The sequence below is a fragment of the Pagrus pagrus genome (genome assembly GCF_965226575.1).
Source record: "Pagrus pagrus genome assembly, chromosome: 21".
Taxonomy (NCBI): domain Eukaryota; kingdom Metazoa; phylum Chordata; class Actinopteri; order Spariformes; family Sparidae; genus Pagrus; species Pagrus pagrus.
Window position 1 is genome coordinate 23,299,011 of NC_140208.1, and position 12,852 is coordinate 23,311,862.

Genomic DNA, 12,852 nt, shown 5'->3' on the forward strand with positions numbered 1-12,852 from the left:
TGTGTGTGTGTTTCTTGTTTGCAATTTCAAAGAACCATGAAATGTTAAAGTCAGTAAAATGGAAGTTTTCACTTCACTAATGTTCAGCCACTGCCAGCCACAGTCTGGAGGAGGAGGAGGAGGAGGAGGAGGAGGAGGAGGAGGATCGGGGAAAAGAATAAGTTAGATTTCATTCTTTGAAAACGTTAAAGTTTTTGCTTGTTGATATCCAAACACACACCTCCTATTAAGAACTGCTCCAGTAGCTACCCATGAGCTACAGGTCAAGTGTGAAGCTCGTCATACCCAATCACATTTGATTGGATAAATGTGTGTAATGCCCCCAAGTTCAGCATGACTCATCAAAAATATTCTCACATTCTACACGAAAAGAAAAGAGACTTTGATACAAAACACTTTAAAGTTATTTTCATGACTAATATTTAGCACGTAACAAGGGATAAATCAACAATCCGCTCATGGACACAGGATTCATTTCACTCTGTGTTGAAGGAAAAAATCATTTTGGGGCATGTTAACTTGATTGACAGGTGTCTCGGCTCGGGAGAACAGTTGGTGTTTGTCACAGTTTTGCCACGCAGTGTCTGTTGCTGCTTGGGTCCAGATTTTGTGTCTCATTATCAACCAAGAAGTACTTAATATACATCTTTTTTCTATTTCATCATGACCGGTATAGACAACAAATTCATGGTGGAGAGCCTTAAACCCTGAAACACTAGTCATGGGTGAAGCAGTAGCCCGGTGAGCTGATCAGAGTCCTGAAAGTTCAGCTCAGTCAGGGACTCTGTTGTCAGTAGTATCTGCTGCCGTAGCACCAGACTACAGAGCAGCTTCCTCGCTGTGAGAGGAAGCTGCTCCAGTTTTGAAAACAGTGTTAGCACAAAGGTTTAGGGCTTATTTAAACCTTTGTTTTTTTAAAAATGGCGGTAGATTTATCCTGTACCTTGTGACATTTCTTAAAGATTAACCAAGCTCTATAGAGGCACTAATACTTCTCCATCACCTACCCCCATTTGACTTCTGATGGAAAAGATGCTGGAGACAAAAAGCAATATAGAATAGCTCTCTTTGATTTTTACTGTCCAATGTGAATTTATTACCGCAGCACCAGTTCAATTAGCTCTTTACTGTCAGCAGAGAAAGAAGAGGTTCAGACATGTAAAGAGCTCTTATTTCATTTGGGTGTTTTTGCCTGGCTCTGCTCTGCTTAGCTGAGGAGACAAGTGAGCCAAGCCCATCAGCTCAAATGACACGCATGGAGGGGATAACTGGCAGCGGGCTCATGAAGAGAGGCTGTGCCTTCCGTTTGATGTACAACACCAGCGCACAGCCTTTACTCACTGGCCCTAAATGTCTCAATTTCCCTCCGTTAGGTTGTCATAAACACATCAATACTGGGAGAAAAATAGGATATTAATGCACAAATATATAGCTTAATCTACTTAGCTCGGGGAAATTGTTTGTTATTGTGACTGTCTGCCTTGCCAAAGGGAAGGCAGTCAAAACACCATTTAAAAAACGATTTATATTACATTTAGTGTGTGGATGGTACCCGGCGTGCCTGATTCAAAGCCAGGAAGCTCAACTGACAAGACAAATTAGGTTAACTAATCAATACATTAATCAAATGAAACAGCTTTTTATATTTTTCATGAGTCACTAGGTCTGACACATGAAGGCCCACTTGTTTAGTATAAAGTTTGACACCTGAGTGGAACAGGTTCAGTTTCTAGGCAACAGGCTCTTGAAATGCAGATTGCTGATCATTTCCGTCACACAGGTTGTTATGTAGGTAAGAGATCAGACTTGGCACCTGGAAGATTCAAGCCTCCAGATCCAAGAGTGATTCTCATCAGTGTCATTGTCACAGACGAGCTGAAGTCTAAAAAGTTGTCAATCACTCTAAATTGCCTTGATGGTCTTGATTGTGGAGTTTATTCTCCCTTTTTCGGGCCTGTCATGGGTCGTAATGATGTGACTTCAATGATAGTATGTAGCATCTAATGATTGATGCTGCACAAGGATCTTTTCCGGGACGTGAGAACATTAACTGATGCTTTTCTGATTCACCAAAGTCAGTCATGTTCAATCAACACCACTGGTTCAGAGTCGGCAGAGAGGAGCAGTAACTCGGCGGCTGACAGTGGGAGACAGTAGTTGCAGAGTAGCAGATGTGTGTAAGTGAATGTATGAATGAAAATAGTCAACAGCAGGTCTAAAAACAGAAATAGCCCGGTATCAGCTTACTGTCCACCAACTACACCACAAGTGAGGCGAGACATCACTGATCGCAGAAGGAGAAATGCCCTAGATAGCTCTGACACGGCTATATTTTATTCATAACCATATGACACTGGTGCTTGATGCATTAGCTACCTCCTGGCTCTGTTTCTCATCAATCACAGCCCATTAACACCTTGTATTATCTGAAGAGGAAACAGCGGTAACAGACAGCACTAAACAGATCTCCTCTCACAGCAAAACAACAAACAGAAAAAGCAGAAGACACACTGTCGCTATTGTGGAAAAAAAGCACTGGAGTGGGCAGGCCGGTGTACGCTGCTGACTGACAGCTGAGTCGCTGTCATGGAGACCTGATGTAAACACATCCATGCTGGACACTCGCTTACAATCCAAGGACAGACAGCATGTTGTTATCAGTGGCATTTAAGAATAACGACTGCACTTTAATAACTAAGCACGGAGCGAAGGGCTTCAGCTCCTTAAAGAAAACCACAGGGACATTTATCAACGTCAGCTGGTGACCAAAATGACTTAAAATAATAATGAACATTTCATGTAACTGTGTAATTTATGTAAGGTTTTGTTTACAGCATTACCAACATCCTCCTCCCACAAGATCAAGACCACTGTGGGTTAAAGGAGCAGTACAATCCACTCATCGTTTCTTCACCACACGCTGATGGAAAGTCAGGTGCAGTGTCGTAGTCCACAAAACATTTCTGGAGCTTCACAGCAAAACAGTGTTGCAGCATTCTACTAAACAACTGAAGTAGATGGAGACTTGTTTTAAAACGGAAAAAACAACCAAAAAAACATCAAATGGCTCCACACAGCTCGTCTGCAGGTCCTGAGATCTAAAAATGATTTGCTAAGCTAGAAGCATTAGCCTGCTCTCATGGCTTCCAGGGACTCGGATTACACTGGACGAGCTGTACAGAGCCATTTAAGTTATTACTTTTTTTTCTAAATCAAGTCTCCAGCTACTTCAGCTGTATAGCAGAATGCTGCAACGCTGTTTTGTTGTGAAGCTCCAGAAATGTTTTGTGGACTACAACACTTCACCTGACTTTCCATCAGCATGGAGGGAGGAGATGGTGACTGGATTTGTGGTTTTGGGCAAATTGTTCCTTTAAAGGGCACCAATTTGTCAGTCAGGTGATGGGTTACGGCTTTATGATGCCAGGACAAGTAGGGCTGAATGGTGGGGCACTGTAATTTTGTCAAAACCATGTTTTGACAGTGAACCGCAGGAACATGTGACACCTACTCGTAAAGAGATTTACAGAGAAGAGCTAGTGGAACAGCAGCTCTCTTTGCTACAGCTGACAGGCTAATTAGCTGAGCAGCTAATATAATTAGCCTGTAAACTAACATTAGTAGGCTACTGTACATTTCCCCTGCCGATAAGAAGACAGTAGAGCTTGACTTTATTTCACTTTGAATGGCCATGTGACCAAAAGGAGCGACGGACTTTGAACCACAACAAACCAATGTTGGATAGAGAGTCAGTGGCTGTTTCTGAGTGCTGGGCTGCTCTCTGGCTGTGGAGGGAAGGTGACACTATGCTTTATGCATAGGTTCCAATAAAATGATTCAATTTGCTCTGTGTAAATAACTAAAAGAGACCATGTTATAAAATATAAATGTCTCTCTCTGGAATATACTTCTACAGGAAAACCTGTAGGCAGCACCAGAAAAAAAAAAAACCTTGCACTTTAATTTCTGCTGGACTTCATGTTATTTATAAACCTTTTTATGGTTTCATATGAAACAGGCTCCATGACTGTCTGCCTGCTGTAAATCTACAGTATGTGTGCTGGGACTGTTGAGTGTTGGGGTTGCTGTGTTTATGCAGCAGCCCACTGGTCAGGCTGGGATGAGTGGAGAGTCTTAGGAGACGGCTGGTACAAACCACAGCACCGTGCACCGCTGCACCCAGCAACACAGGAAGGAAAACCTAGAAAAAAAACAAGCTCGACACAAGGACACGCAGACCTCACCCACGCACACTGCTCTGTTACTATGGCGATGCTGAAACACAAACGCACGCACCAAACACACACACACACACACACACACAGGACAGTATCTAATCTAGCTGAACTTTAAAGCAACAAAAGGGAGGCCCGGTAAAATAGCAGAGACGCTATAAATACCAAATGTTTCAGGAAAAATGTTATCAGATGGGTTTGTTTGGAAACCGTCTGCGCTGTGGTGCATCTGAAAGAACCACAGGCCTGTCGTACAGTAAGAGTGTGTGTCGGGACTGAGCTTTCATTTAGTCATCATGCAGCGAAGACACTGAAAACAAGTCCTGGAGGGTTTCTGTGTCCTCTGTGGCCACTTTTACAACACCACAGCAACAATACTGCTTTATTCATGAGCCAGGATACAGATGTTTTCTTGAGCAAAAGTTATGAAAAATTAATCATTTTCTCTCTCAGGAACTATTGTGGAACTCCTGTCATCTCTGTCTCTCTGGAATATGTTCAGTTTTACATGAAGACAAACAGATCTGTCTCAGTCTGACAGGGTTAATATAGAGACTATAGTTTTTGATGTTATTTCACTGTTACTGCATCTAGTAATACCACATTACATGATGGCACGTGTGAGTGATAAAAGGTGCTTCCACACCTGTAGCTCGGTTCATCTGCTGCAGGTTCCCACTGACTTACAGACAAAGCAGGAGCTGCAGGTCATATAGACTGACAGCTAACTCATTCACTGGACAGTGTTCTTGATGTCAGTCTGAATCATTAGTGCTACACCGTCTCAAGTTGAAAAATAAATTCTGATGACTGACAGTGATCGCGCAGCTCTTTACTGCTGCTTACTGTACGTGTTTATTTTGTTGGGTGTCACAAAGAAATGACTGATAATGAACATTATTAATCATATAGTATATACATAGTAAACAGATAGAGAGTGGTTCTGTACTGTAATATTATGGGAGGATAACTGTGGTGTTGATGGTTGTATCAGGGACACACTCATGTCCTGACATGCATACATGCTACCACAGCTAGCGAAAAGATCCTGCGTAAATACCGACACTACGTCCATAAAGAGATTGCTTTCTTAACAAGTCATGATCAGCAGATGGATTTCACTGTAGTTTAGCTTTTGAAGTCATGGTAAATCCCATATTTATTGTAATAAACTGCTTTGGTTGGACTGCTCTCCTTTCACACCACAGTTCAACTGGAAGCCGACCGGAACCTTCTTTTTATAGCAGGCTCGGTCCGGTTGTTCAGTCCACACCACAGTCCAGGGTACCTTCCTCAAACAACTCCACAATGAGAAATGCCGTATTTGTAGATTCTAAAAGCTGTCAGCAACGACGCAAAAATATGATATTAGTAAGTGTGTGCTAACGCAGCAAAGGAGGAAGTCAGGTGACATAGTATAAAGAGCGACAACGTCTGCATGAGGAAGCGTTCGGGGTGGTTGGATGCTGAAAACAAACACAGGACTTTCACCCAGGAGACCGATGGTTGTGAAACCAAATGTGATGGTTATTTTAACTAAGTAAAGTCAATTTCTTATGTCACATAACATAACTTATGTATTAACATAGGGACGTAAGTTAGGTTACATAATTAACATACTTATTTTACACAATTAAGCTTTTTCCCTAAACCTGACCAAATAGTTTGGTTGCCTGACCCCACAAGGGTCCAGTACGTGTCACTGCCAACAGTCCTGTTGTTTCTGTTGTTTTGGAAGTCATTAGCGATCAACACCTTAAATTTTTATTTTTTGGGGTATGACAATGTGTTGAAAGGGGTTTGCAGGCTGCTAAGATACAGGAGTCGATGGTACGATACGTCTTTTGAATAAACTTTGTGACCTACGCTAACATTCTTGCTAAGTGTCCCCTTTTGTTAGCTCAGACGTATTTCTCCCCTTTTCAATGAAACTCTTACTGAATAAAATGATGCACAAACCCAAGAACAGGAGGGAGTAAACAGCACAATACAGATAAAACAGAAGGACCGAAGAGCACTAGTGTGTCCCAAATTGGATGTTAGCTGACCAGTCCATCCCTGAAAGTTGTCCCTATATCGCCAAGCTACAAAAATTTAGCTGCGAAAGACTCAGGTTAGTTTTGATGTGTTCACTCTGGTGAATATAAGAATGCAAAACTGTTCCTACATGAGGGCAAATTGTCAGTCTGTCTGTGTGACTGGTGAGCACTGTGTCTGTGCTCGTACACTTTTAAACCTTTATTACATCCTGAAGTCAAGAGGCACATGAGAGCTGCCAGGACCAGATATTAGTATCATCAGTCAGGTTTTACAGTGAGGTCACCCAGGGATAGTAAAGACAGGCTATGTTGCTATGTCTGCGGAACAGAGGAGGGCATTAAGCTGTCTCCGTGCCAGTGTGTGTGTGTGTGTGTGTGTTTGTGTGTGCACAGGGAGACACTGAGTGGTGATTGTGTTGACAGAAACAAGGCACTATCAGCAGCATCAGTTCCTCTACGCCCCCTGTCTCTCACTGGTACCATCACTGCTGTGCCGACAGAGTGGAAGTTTAACTCCATTACTGACGGATGAAATTGCTCAGGTGTCATTTTTCTGATAAATACGAGCTCCGCCATGGAACATTTTTAATGAAAAATGTTGTTTGATTCTTAATCCAAGGTGTAGCTGGGGAAATCTGTTTGTGCCAAGTAACAGATTAAAACTGCTAAATGAATGTTCCTAAGCACGTCTTTCAGGCAGTCTCAGGAGTGATCTCACAGATACGTGTTGGAACTTTTTGTTGAAAAATATTCAACCTTTTTTCAAAACCACCTTTATATGAAAGAAACAAACAGTAGCAAACCCCAAATTTGGGTGATGATTCCTCACTGCACAGGGGGACTGTGTGCACATTAACTACAGTACGTACAGTAGGTACAGTAAGTAAGGTAAGTATGTCAGACACACTTCGTGGTTTAGCAGAAAAGTATGTTAACAACAAGCAGTTGGGGCCTGTTTACAACCTGTCTGATCGTCTGACTGGTTCTTGCCCAACTGGATTCTTTTTAGTGATGAAGCCAGAATTCCACAACTTAGCAATGAACTTGAGTAAAGTGTTGTAATACATAATAAGGACCTCATTGTAATAAACCAAACTCATTAGCGTGCCTTTTCCTTAAAAAAACCCCCAACTATTTCCTGTCAAAATGGCAAAGTGCACCTTTAAAGGAGGGCGTGGAGGGAGAGACCTGAGACTACGATACAGTGTGAGGTGAAGCAGACAGCGACATGCTAAAAAGCAACAAGCACTCCTTCTAAGAGCAATAACAGTCAAATCTAACCAGTCAGACAAAAGATGAATATAACAAGGCTGTGAGCTGTGTGATCAGCACAGAAATTGCTTAAGAAAGTCCAGTGGTAGTTGTCTGCACAATCATAGGTACATTACCTACAGGAACTACTTATGGCTAGCTTGCTAAAATGTAAACAAATATAGGCTGAACAAGTCGTAGCCAGCTGTGTAATTTACTGAATCCACGTAAACATTATACATCCTGCCTGGATCCATGACACGTGCCGCCTCTGCACTCACTGCACTGCTCATTACAATGAGCATTAAAGGAGCAGTCCAACATCACAGGATACGCTTATCTGAAACAATTAGCCTCACTAATAATTTACATAACCCGTACATTAACAGTAATTAAGCTCTAATTTTAGAGTCAGTCACGTATTTTTAAACTTTGGGCAAAGTCAGACTAGCAGTTTTCCCGAATTTTCCATCTTTATGCTAAGCTACGCTAACCACATCCTGGCTCTAGTTCTACAGTTCATCCACAGACATTATGATTGATACCGAGTCACAGCAGCTGTGCATCACTATTAAGAGCAAAATGTGTTTTGGACTGTTACATTTCATCAACTCTTACCATTGTTGGTGGTGTTGACGTAGTATCGCCGCCCTTGTGGAGACATGTAGCATCTCCACTGAGGAGGCAGGGGGTCTCTGAGGTCCTCAACAGGAAGTTGACTCAGGGATGCTGTCTTCTGTCAAAACAGAAAAAGCAATAAAAACATAAGCAACCATAAATGAGCTCATCGGCACATCGGAGGTGAATTTAAACACATCGTTGGATCCAAGACACAAATTTATTTGTCAGGGGTCTGCCAGAACTGCTGCAGTTAAAAGAAGAAGAAACTAGACACTGAAGAAGAGAATACACAAGAGATGCAGTAGAAATGTGCAGCGCTCAGCCCGAGTTCAACAAGGTTCTCATTTCCTCAAGCATTTCACAACCAGCAACCAATGACATCATAGCCGAGCAGGCTGAGCTGCGCCACTGCTGCACAAAGAACAACAGAGTGGCTCTGCAGTCGGACTGAGACCCCGAGCTCCAACATACAGCCGAGGAACACAAGAGAGCATGTAGGCAAGCTGCACACATCTGCTACTGATTAGCAGGAAAACAGCAGGCTGAGGCCGCTGAAACACATTGTGGAGATGCTGTTTGGAGACTTGGGGGAGTCAGATGAAATTCCATATCAGCTCCAGTTACACCATATCATAACATATCAGGACCACGCCAAGTCACTCAGGCATCCAGAAGAGGTTTGCTCTAGTAAGTGCAATGAAACTCAATCCGGTCTCTGCAGGATGGATATGATTCACACAACACAGCAAGAGGAGGCAGCTTGGCAGCCATCATAGACATAAACGACCATTCACTAACCCCATCTCTGAACAGAGACTGTCCAATCACAGCTTCACAATCATAACTAGTCATGGAAGGCCTGCCAAGTTTTGTGGTCATGCTGCTTGTAAAACACATGTTCGGTATGGATTTGATTTATTGATTTTGTATTTATTTTCAAAACAAAAAATAGAAGAGAAAATATAGAAGTAATGGATTACACCTCTCTAATGTCTGCTGCAAATGTTAGCATGTCTGGCTAACTAGCTTAATCAGTGTAGTTCACTGCTTTGTATTAGATTAGACACCACAATGACACTCAGAGGTGCAGCCCCTCCCCAACATATTCCTCATAGATCACCATGATAAAAGATACATCAGTAAAACTGCTGACAGGGCACTGCAGACAAGGTCAAATATTACATTATCATTTTTCGTAGTCTACAAAACATTTCTGGAGCTTCACAGTAAAACATTGTTGCAGCATTCTCCTAAACAGCTGAAGCAGCTGGGGACTTTTAAAATGGAAAAAACAACCAAAAATTAAATAAATAAATAGCTAAAATGGCTCCGTACAGCTCGTCCAGTGTAATCCATGAGAGCATGCCTTTAGCTTAGCAGCTACGGTGAAGCTTTTTGGCATTAATAGGGCTTAAATAATGTGTTTTCAAATCAATTTTAGATCTCAGGGCTCCAGAGACTTGGACGAGCTGTATGGAGCCATTTGATGTATTTTTGTTTGTTTTTCCGTTTTAAAACAAGTCCCCATCTACTTCAGTTGTTTGCTTCAACGCTTCAGAAATGTTTTGTGGACTACGAAACTTCACCTGACTTTCTATCAGCATGAAGGCAGGAGATGATGACTGGCTTTTACTTTTTTTGAGTGAACTTTTTCTTTAATGTTTTTCTATGTTTTTATTGGGCTAATAGCTTAGTATAGCATAGCATAGCATAGCACAGGCCTTCTGAATGTAAAAGTCCCTCTGCAGCCAGAGTTTCTTCCTGTCCAACAGTTCACATTTTTTCTCCAACAGAGATTGGGCCGTGGTTAACAGTCAGACGTTATACCGTCGCTACCAACCTGCCGTTTCAGCATGATTAACATCATTAGCATGGATAGCAATAGCATGGATATTAGCAGTGATTGTGATAGCTATCACTCTCTTGTGTATTGAGGAGCAGCAGAGTTTATTCATGGTCAAACTGTAACCTGTACAGTACATTTACTGCCACTAGAACACTACACTGCTAAACCTTCCGTCTGCTCCGGTAACAGCTGTCTGCTCTGAGCTGAGCCACCGACCATCATTCTCCACTCCTCACTCACTACTAACTGCCCTTTTCTTCAAGGAGCCATACCACTCATATATTCTACTGTAGTCCATTCCATTTTGGCAACAGTTAAAAAACAAAAAATTATAAAACATTGTCAGGAATGATCATAAAAATGATCAAAACACACTGGAGAGGGGCTTCAAAAAACACCCAGATAGAACTGTTGACAGGAAGACCGTTTGGGGCAACTCATGCAGCAGGATAAACATCAATGCACATGTGGATCAGCTGGAAACATTACAAAGTCAGTTGGGGACAGTGTTTTCAGCTCATGGAGCTAATTGTAGCTTCATGCCAGGAGTAGCACCAGTAGATAGCTAAGACTGTCCAGACTGCCAGACAAAGTACAAACCATGACAAGATCTTTGATGTTCATAAACCATAATCAGGAGGCTCTGGGTCAGTGCAGCTGTTTGCATGCTAAAGAATGAGAACAAGAAATGTCTGTGATTGAGGAAACCAGTAATAAATGAACCTGACAGCTCTGAATTCTCTTCTCTGACTGAAAAGTCTTGCGGCCACCATGGAGACGTGTTTGGACCAGGTTGGATGATGGGAAACAAGAATGCTAGTCATGATCATAAGACGCTGACTCACAGCAGAGGATGGATGGACAATATTAACTCTGAGCAAACATTTCTTCACAGATATTTACTATCTCATTAGCCGTTTTTAGTTGTGATCAAGCAGCAGTAAGTATTGATTTCAGCATAAACTGTCCCCAGAGGTGAAAGCTGCATCACCTCGGAGAATGAAGTCATTCCCTGCCCTCACAAGAAGAAGCCAGAGCTCTCTGGTCCCACAGGACTGGAGACTATGAATCCATGTCAGCCCCGGGTGACTTATGACTGCATGTAATTACACGGTCTCCGACAGCACTACAGCAATGTTTTCCCTTTGATGGTCTCGGTGGTCACTGTTATATTTGTCCTTCGTGTGCCTTTGAGAAACAGATTTGCTTGAACAGTGCTGTAATTTCCTACAGCAGTGAAAAGTAGTCATGGATGAAACTATAGATAAACTCCGGCATGCCATTAAAGAACAATATGAGCCCTTTCCAATCGTGTCAGTGACACTGGATCACATGTTTATGTTCTGAAGGAGAAATGGAAGAGAAGAAGTCAATAACAGAGCCAAGCCACCGATACAGTTACAGCAGAGTCAAGTGCTGCAGAACATGAATGTGTGCAGAGGCAAGGCGCCCTTCATGTTGCTGCACACATGCTGCGCCTCAGTCACAAAACATGGATCATAGCACATTTGTTTCCACTGTTCTAGTGTGTAAGTGGCTGAAAGCAGGAGCAGATTGGTCTGTTAGGGGGCCCCCAAGGCAAAAATGAGTAGCTGGCCCCCCGTTCCACCCACTCTACTGTGTGTACCATCTCATTTTAGATCTTTTAACACTAATTCAGTTAAAGGATAACTACCGTTTTTTACAACCTGGACCTTATTTCTGGCAAAATATATGATCATTTACTCACCCAGATAACTTTGGTGTCATTCGGCGTCGTTCGGACGAAATTAGATCCAGCGTAGCGGCGATATATCCATATAATGGGAGAGACGGGGCAGCGACACACAGCCTCTATATAACACATTATCTGCCACGAAACTAGTTAATTTCATCAATATTTTGTTACGATATGCTAGCGCTATTCCCCTCTGAATCCGGGCTCGTCCGTTATCAACATCCGGGGTCAAACTAGCAGTAGCAGCTACAGGTAAACAAGCCGCGCTGTCGCGGGTGCGCGCGCAGCTCAGAGACGACATCTTCCAGGTCAGAGGTAGTAGATCAGCCTACAGACCCCGGATGTTGACAATAGACGAGCCCGGACTCAGAGGCTAATAGCGCTAGCACTGTATCTAATTTCGTCCGAACGACGCCGAATGACACCAAAGTTATCTGGGTGAGTAAATGACCATATATTTTGCCAGAAATAAGGTCCAGGTTGTAAAAAACGGTAGTTATCCTTTAAGAATATGCATCAGTGAAATACACAATATACAGGTGTTAACACAGAGGGCCACACAGGACTGGACATAATAGTGCAGGCACCACCTTAAGGCCCTCATCATTTCAATGTATATTTTGTGATTCTGTATATTACCAAACAAACGTTTGCCAAACAAATGTGCAATTAATCAAATGACCACAAAGTAATGATGCACAGTTAACCTGGGGTCCTCGGGTCTGGCTGCCAGGATGGTAATCAAGTCTTGAAACTGAAAGTTCCTGTCTCCTCATATCAATCACTGATCCAGGACCAGTATTCTGTGTGTCACAGTCCTGGATGGCTCACTGATGGAACCCACATGTTCAGCTGCTCAGGGGTTTATGGACTTCAGAGCAGATATACAAACTCAATAGATGGTAGGCAGCAGGGGTAGACTGATTATCGGGCTGATTTTTCTCAGATTCTCAATATCATAAACTCATTTAAAAATGTGTTACTTTGGCATTCAAATTCATTCAAACAAATTGCATGTCATTTAAATGTGTTTGAACTTGATATTTCGAATGAAGACCCTAGTGCATACATAGACAGACACAAGACATAAGTACATAACACAAGTGCAAACAATACAGTGACAATACAGATAGTGTTGTGTCC

General features: G+C 42.4%; 1 protein-coding gene across 1 annotated transcript in view; it reads right to left on the reverse strand.

Moving 5' to 3' along the window:
• gas7b (growth arrest-specific 7b) overlaps positions 1 to 12,852 on the reverse strand; it is a 68,493-nt gene that overhangs the window by 34,857 nt on the left and 20,784 nt on the right. Inside the window, exon 2 of the mRNA XM_084342965.1 lies at positions 8,144 to 8,261. Within this exon, the coding sequence (XP_084199091.1) occupies positions 8,144 to 8,261 (118 nt within the window). The remainder of the gene's footprint in view (positions 1 to 8,143; positions 8,262 to 12,852) is intronic.